An 8,454-nucleotide genomic window follows, 5' to 3' on the forward strand; every position below is an offset into this window, starting at 1 on the left:
TTTTTCTGGCAATGTGGTGTACACCCCTTGTACATTTGGAGCTGTTTTAAATCACCAAGAAAGTAAAATACTCGACATACAATTAGGCTGAGGAAAATTCTGTCTCTATGGTTTTATGTGGCAAATTAGCAAGCATTAGTTGTCTGTCTTTTGAATTAATAGGTGCATCTGTGTTCATGGAAATGTGCAGATCACACAGTTCATGGTTTTTTTTCATATCACTGACATTTGAGCATGTTGGGATGTGAATGGGAAAAGACCTCATGTTGCAATATACTGTCTCTGTGTAGTTCAACTGTGCTTTTTTGTGGTTCCTGTGTGCTTTCATTACATTAGTTCCATGAGGGAGCCAATGTTCTACTGTCGAATTCCTAAATGGTCCTTAAGGGTATCTTGCCTTGAGACCTATATTCTCCCTAGGGACAGTTCACTGAGACATGGATGGCTTGTTCACTCATGAGAGCCATTGCATCAGTGAGACAGCAGCAAAAATCCACAACCCAATCCCACTTTCTTTATGGCTTTTAAAAAAATTATTTATTTACCACTGAGTGAAATCTTCCAACAGTCACAGCACATTTCCACCATAATTATCAAATCAACTTGTTTTTCTTCCAAAACTCTTACACTCCAAAAAGTTAATTTTACTTGAATATTTGATTTATGAGGAGAGTTTGTTAAAGACAGTCTCTTTTGGCTTGTAAATCTTCATGTCAGTATATACCCACAGCTGAACGTTAAACACACTTTCATTCAGACTTATCATTACTTTGTCTATAAGACTGAAGCTAAATTTGACAAATTCAGTGGGTCAAAGTCACAGAATCACCCCTGACTCTGAAGTTCATTTCCAAATGCCACTGCTTTGATATTCATGCATATCGGGAATTTAATTACAAAATAATGCATGAAAGGAAAAAAAACAAGTTACTTGTCTGTATGAATTGTGTTTCTGATAAGGGCTTCCATGTGTGTATTACACCAGTGAAGAAATCCTTTTATTCAGACAAAAAACCCCAGACTAAACCCATGCTTCTGATCTAGGTACAATGTAGAGGGATGATCAAGCTTCAATACACTGTTCATATATATCGTTTGAACTGAGATACAATACTCAAATGGTAAAATGCACATCCTGAAAAGTAAAATCAGTAATTTCTTTCTCCTTGTATGTTTTATCTGAAGACATATCTGCTCACAGTGTATCTTTGAAGCTTTTTTATTTCTGGTAGATTGATTTACAATGTGGAGTTTATGATGCTAGATTTATAAGTGTCTATGGAATGTATATTTTACAAGGTTTTTAAAATTTTATTTATTTAACTGAATTAATCATGTATGTACAGTAATTTCACGAATACAAGCCGCAGCAATTTGACAAAAATTTTGGTGGAAACCCGGAAGTGCGGCTAATAGTCGGGTGCGGCTAATATATTAATAATTTTCTGACATTTACAACCCCAGACGTGCCAGCCAGAGTGCCGAGCCAAGCACCTGCCAGTGAAAGCCGGCATTTCGCAATTGTTACAGTGTTACCGTGTTGCCCTGGCTCCCTGCAGGCAGCACGGGGGGCGGGGAGAGAGGCGGGAGAGCTCTCTTTCCTCCTCTGCTGCAACCCGGGGCGGGGGGGGGGGGGGGGGGGGCGCCGCCATTGCCGCGGCCCCGGGAGCCGACGGGGGGGGGGGCGCCACCATTACCGCGGCTCGGGGAGGACGCGGGGGGGCCGCACCGCCATTGCCGCGGCCCAGGGAGCCGACGGGGGGGGGCGCCGCCATTGCCGCGGCTCCGGGAGCCGACGGGAGCCCTGCGCCGCCATTGCCGCGGCTCGGGGAGGAGGCGGGGTGCTTTGTCCGCGCCCGCCACCGGCGCCACGGGCGCGGGAAAGCTCCGTCCCCGCCCGCCGCCGCTGCCGTAGGAGCGGGGGAAGCTCCATCCCTGCCTGCCACCGCAGGGCAGCGCCGACCCGGGGTGACCGAGCCCAGTGGCAGCGGCGGCCGGCCCCGAGCGGCAGCACCGGGCTGGGCCACCTGGCCCCATCAGTGGCCCCTAGCGGGCCGAGCCTGCACAGCCTTAGCTCAGCCAGTAAACCCCGCCCTCCCGCGGTTCTGTTACTAATTGCACGCGGGTCCTCGCTGCGAACGACAGAGCGGCTTATATTCGGGTGAGGCTTATCTATGGACAAAAACCGAAATATTTGCCAACACCCAGAGATGCGGCTTATACTCAGTGCGGCTTGTATTCGTGAATTTACTGTATGTTTTTAAAATAAGAAGTAGATAGAATTTCTGGGGATTTTCTTTGTTCCTTAATTTCATTTTTCCTTCAACATTCATCTGATATTTTAACAATCTTTTAAATAATTACGTTTTGGTTTTGGTAACATAATATAAGGATAAATAAAGGGTTCATTAAAACTATGTTCTGCAATGCTGTGAATTTATGGATGTAAAGACTTGGCTGTAATCAGATTTGGGGTTTCTTTTATTAATTTACCTTGGAGGTCAAGACATTTTCATGACAGAAGAACAAAAGAAATACTACAATGCAATGAAGAAACTGGGATCCAAGAAACCACAAAAACCTATACCTCGACCAGTGGTAAGAATAATGCTATTCTTATGTGTATTTGGGGAGAAATCACAGCTGTACACTAATTATAACAAAATTTCTCATTTAACTCTAAAATGGTTTCAGCCTTATTCAAATTATCCCTTCATTCTGGATTGAAATGTGCATATCTGTTCTGCAAGAAAAATCTGTCATTTTTTTTTTAAATGCCTGAAGAAGCAGAGAATCAAAGAATGTGAAGAAATATAGACTTGTTGGGTTTTGAGGGGAAAACTTTGAGCTGGCATATAAATTACTGGACAATGGTTTTCTTAGATTTTTGAGCCTTTTGCTTGGTTGTATATTTTGGAAGAGGAAGAATGAAATAGGAGGGTCGAAACAGATGTTTATTGCATAAAAGTACTCTTTTTCTTTTTTTCTCCCCTCAGAACAAATTGCAAGGTCTGATGTTTGACATTGTAACACAGCAACTATTTGACATCACTGTTATGGTTCTAATCTGTCTTAACATGGTCACAATGATGATAGAAACAGATGACCAGTCTGAACTGATGCAAAATATTTTATATTGGATTAACATGGTCTTTGTTGTCCTTTTCACTGGTGAATGTGTCTTCAAAATATTTTCACTCCGTTATTATTACTTCACCATTGGCTGGAATATTTTTGATTTTGTGGTTGTTATTCTTTCAATAATAGGTAAGAAATTATTATGTTCAAAATGAAATATAATTATATGTGTATTTAATGCTTTATATCTGTCAAGTTGTGCAAATTAGAGAAGTTACCTAATTTTAATTTCTCTTGATTATTTAGGAAATTAAATGTGTACTTGACAGTGCTAACTTCCTTATTAATTCTGTATCAGTTGTAATACTTCTAGATTTGGGTTTATTTTCTAAAAGTGCTGGGTAAAACTTCTAAAATTATCCGTAGCGCATAAAATTTATCTCCAATTATATTTTCCACTAATTCCATAACTAGAGTTGGGGGGGAGGTGTTTATACATTTTTTTGGAAAATGTAATCTGTGTTAAAAACTTAATCTCTTTATTTTCATGTTTCACAGGTATGTTTCTAGCTGAGGTGATTGAAAAGTACTTTGTGTCACCCACTTTGTTCAGAGTTGTACGACTTGCCAGAATCGGTCGAATCCTGCGCCTCATTAAAGGCGCTAAGGGAATCCGCACTCTGCTTTTCGCTTTGATGATGTCTCTGCCTGCTCTGTTCAACATTGGGCTGCTGCTCTTCCTGGTCATGTTCATCTACGCAATATTTGGCATGTCCAACTTTGCCTATGTCAAGAGGGAAGATGGAATTGATGACATGTTCAACTTTGAAACGTTTGGCAACAGCATGATCTGCCTGTTTCAGATCACCACGTCCGCTGGCTGGAATAATTTGCTCAACCCAATTCTGAACAGTGGGGAGCCAGATTGTAACCCTAACAAAACTCATCCAGGGAGCTCCGTGAAAGGTGACTGTGGCAACCCTTCTGTTGGGATTTTCTTCTTTGTCAGCTACATTATCATATCCTTTCTGGTAGTGGTGAACATGTACATTGCTGTGATTTTGGAGAACTTCAGCGTTGCTACTGAAGAAAGCGCTGAACCCTTGGGCGAGGATGACTTTGAGATGTTCTATGAGGTTTGGGAAAAATATGATCCTGATGCAACACAATTCATAGAATACAGCAAACTGTCTGATTTTGCAGCAGCACTTGAACCTCCTCTTCATATACCAAAACCAAACAAAGTTCAACTTATTGCAATGGATCTGCCTGTGGTGAGCGGTGACAGAATTCACTGCCTTGACATCTTGTTTGCTTTCACAAAGCGTGTACTGGGGGAAAGTGGGGAGATGGATGCCCTCAGAATACAGATGGAAGATCGGTTTATGGCATCTAACCCTTCTAAAGTTTCCTATGAACCAATTACAACCACATTGAAACGAAAGCAGGAGGAAATTTCTGCCACTATCATTCAGCGTGCTTACAGACGTCATCTTCTAAAACAGTCAGTAAAGAAGCTTTCATTTATGTATCAGAAAGATGGAGATGATCAGCTTGTCAAAAAAGATATGATTGTTGGTAAGCTAAGTGAAAACTCATCTCCAGAGAAAATGGATATGTCTGCATCCACTACAGCTCCGCCTTCTTATGATAGTGTAACAAAACCAGAAAAAGAAAAATATGAAGATGATAAGTCAGAAAAGGAAGACAAAGGAAAAGATAGAAGAGGAAACAAAAAGTAAAAGGCAGAGGTTATCCATGATGAATGTTTGCAAGCTTGGAAATAGGATGTTTTTGTCAGTAGCACTCTTACTGGAGGATTATGCCAAAATTATAAGTTTTTACATATTTACCCACTGCTGCACTCAGTGCCTGTCCAAGACAATGATCCTTCACTAGTAAACTCCTGGCCTGTAACAGGGAAGCAAACTTGCAGAGCAATAGTTTGGATTATCAGCTCTTACTAATTGAGAGGAGACACAAAATTTCTGCTTGGACTGCAGGAACCCTTCCTGGGTCCTAATAAGCCTGTACCTTTGTGGAATAAGTGTGTCCACTGTGTACATTTCATCTCCTATCTATGTTCCATGTGTGTCAGTTCTTTTTAATGATCTTGTTTGCTTTAATAACATATTGTTCTATTGATTCTGGTGTGCTGAGAAAACAAAATCTACATACTTTTTATTTAGATAAACACTAAATAATACTCTTACGTGCAGAGGAACACAAATGTCAGGAATATGTAATTATGGCATCATAATATGAACAGAGTTCTCTTCAAGCCACTTCTAAGTGCAAAAAATCCAGGATTCCAGGTTATCAAACCTCAGGATGTAGATCAAAGAAGCAGCAAACTATAAAATAAACAACAGAGTCCAGATAGAAAATTTGTCGGTAAATCAAACAAGGGAGTAATTATCACAGAAAAGAGGTTGGTAACTTAGTCTTTTAAGTTTAATGTATTTATTTTTATTACCTTCTGGTAGTTCTTAATTTATTGTACTGTCCATTTTGGATACAGTGGTTTAATAAATGATGCTACATAGAGCTCCTGTTTGGAAAATTGTGAAACTATGAAAAAAAATTACTTTCAAAATATAAGATCACTCATAATTCCTGAAGAATTCAAGCAATTCTTTTCACAGAAAAGCTACAAATGCCAAATTCTGCCTATAAGAAATTATAGTATTTTTTAAAAGTGGTATGTTTTAACCCTGTAATATTGGTGTAGTTTCCATACTTTATTCCAAAGTCTGTTGCTACACTTCTTATTTCTCATAAGTGTATTCCACTTAGGAAAATAATCAAAGCTATGAATATAAGTCAATAGCAGAGTACCTTAGGGGACAAATACTACCTTAATATATACCTCAGATTTAAATTTCCCTACTTGGGAAGGATGGATCATGGAAACACAAAATATGTACACGAGAGAGGTGGTTTAGACACCCCCTTGGCAATTTAGCCAGGTTTCCACTTTAATATAACCTTCTGTAGAAAGCTGAGATGACCAAAAAGTTGTACTGAAATCAAATTTGTCCTGCACTGGGGTTTAGATGAGCTTTTTTGCATTCAGGCTGACACTATAGATGTAAGTAAAATACCCTCTGTTATTTAATCAGTTGTTTTACACAGTGGTACCTTTTTGAACAAAGAAACAATGACCTAATTACCGTATATATGTCAAATATGTACCCTAAGTTAAGGTAAGTTAGCTGAGTAAGTAAGCTAAACTAAGCTAAGTTAGCTTACAACATTTCAATAGATACTATGATATATGCTGTGATACTTCAAATAATTGGAAGCTCTAACTCTGATGCATGCTTGCTGCTATTATCCTACAGCTGTTAAAAGTTTAACATGGGAAGAAATGTGAATGGTAAAAAGGAAAACTGTTTGACAGGACCATCATTCCTCATACCAGTAAGCAATAGTTTGCTGTTATTAAGGATTTTATTTTGTATAAATATTGTAATCAGCAAATATGCAGTAAGGTACTGGTGTATACAGGGCAAATAGATGGCTTACAGTATGGGGCTGGAAGAAAATGTTAACATACATTCCTTTTATTTTAAAAATATTTTTATTTTATAACATTTTATACTTACTATAAGAAATTACACATATTTTCCTGATATTAATTTTTATTGCTGTCTGTCTTTAACACTTTACTGTTCAAAAACCTAAAATACAATGTATATTTGAACATTTCTGCTAATTGCTTTAAGCGCTTTTAATAAGGAATAATCTAAAAACCAATGGACAATACAGTTTTTTTTGTGATCCGTAGGTAAGTCTTTTTATGTGAAAAAGATAGAAGGCCTTTTTTTTTGTTCTGTTGATTTTTCAAGGTAGTCTTAGTCATGGGAACATTGCTTTTTCCTCAGAGCTAATCTCACACTGTCTGCTTTATTTATTGGTGTACGCTACAGTAGAAACACTTTAAATATAATTTGTAATTCAAAAATCTTCCTTCATGAGGATGAGTAGTGAACTTGTGCAATGAGCAGTGCAACACTTTGCATTTCTTTCAGAAGAACTAGAATGTTGATGGGCTCCTGCTTGTATAGAAATGACTGACTCATAGTGTATTGATAAACTGCATGCAGGAAGTTGTTTTACCAAAAATAACTACATTGCTAACAACCCAAAAGAATAAAGATGACCTTTTTATGTAATTAATTTAGTCTTTGTCTTTTATTGTATGAAGTTTATAAAGATTAATAAGTAATGCTTGGTAAAATTAAGGGGCAGCCACTTCAGCAGTGAGGATATTTAGACATCTAGATCACATGTTGCTTAATCACTTAGATCAGTATCAACCTGTCACCATCAACATGAAATGAAATGCTGATGTTGTCCTGACCAGAGGAGTTTTTCTAGAATTCAGAAAAAAAAATGCATTTCAACTATGTGGTTTTTTGTCAAATTTTTCAGTTGCCCAGGAAGAGCTCCAGTGATATTCTCTGTTGGGCAAGTCCTATGCAGGAGGGCTCCACAGATGGTCCTGTAGACACTGCTCACCCTGGGATAGGTGACCTGGGATCTGTCACCAAAATAACCCCATGGGACCATAACAGAGCTGCTTTAATCCCTTTCCCTCTGAAGAAATCCATGCTTGCCAGGAACAGGGACCAAGAGCTGTTAGAGGTTTTAGTAGCCATGTCACAGCTGTCATCAGGCAGCTGATGCCTTTGCTGGGGCTCTCAGGCGTGGTCCCTGGCAAGAGTTGAAGAGGTTGCTACACACAGGTGGCAGGATAAGGGGAGCAGTGTGTGCATTGGATCTGAGCATGGGGTAATTAGTAATTAATCCCTTTTTTTTTTTTTTAAATTCTCATTTCTTTTGTGAAGAGCAGCTGCTTTATACTTGGGCCAATATAACTAACAGGAAAAAAACAGTTATACAGGTTAAACCTGGACTATGCTGTGCTTTGAAGGACAATGTGCATGTTTTTAGTAACTATACCTGATTTTTATTAATATGCATTTTTTTTCAGTCCAGAATAGTGTTTTAATATTGTAGTTAATTACTAAGTAATTAATTACGTAATAGTGTAATAATGTAAATACTTTTTAAAAATATTGCTTATACTCTTAAATTGCTGTTTAAAGAATGAAGTTAAGTCAGTGCTGGATGGGTGTGTAGTTAACTTGAAAATTCTATGTGGAATAAGCATAAGATATTTAATTAATAATTTTTCTACGCATTTTGGTAGTGTGCAGAAATATATAAGGTAATTTATAATAAAATTTTACCCTATAAAATTTCTATTATTTTTTGATTTATTGCTATTGAACCAATAATCCAGCTGGAGTCACTCAATTTTTGGTATCTCAAATGCAATATCTTAGACCTTTACAAAAAAAAGTAATA

At 38.2% G+C, this 8,454-nt stretch overlaps 1 protein-coding gene across 4 annotated transcripts in view; it reads left to right on the forward strand.

Moving 5' to 3' along the window:
• LOC116998530 (sodium channel protein type 2 subunit alpha-like) overlaps window positions 1–7,256 on the forward strand; it is a 65,073-nt gene extending 57,817 nt beyond the window's left edge. For all 4 annotated transcript variants that reach the window (XM_033064285.2, XM_033064287.2, XM_033064286.2 and 1 more), the window contains 3 exons: window positions 2,494–2,598; window positions 2,997–3,267; window positions 3,637–7,256. In XM_033064285.2, coding sequence (XP_032920176.1) covers window positions 2,494–2,598; window positions 2,997–3,267; window positions 3,637–4,820 — 1,560 coding nt within the window. In that variant the 3' untranslated portion in view covers window positions 4,821–7,256. The remainder of the gene's footprint in view (window positions 1–2,493; window positions 2,599–2,996; window positions 3,268–3,636) is intronic.
• The last annotated feature ends 1,198 nt before the right edge of the window (window positions 7,257–8,454 follow it).

Source organism: Catharus ustulatus, chromosome 7 (genome assembly GCF_009819885.2).
Source record: "Catharus ustulatus isolate bCatUst1 chromosome 7, bCatUst1.pri.v2, whole genome shotgun sequence".
NCBI lineage: Eukaryota > Metazoa > Chordata > Aves > Passeriformes > Turdidae > Catharus > Catharus ustulatus.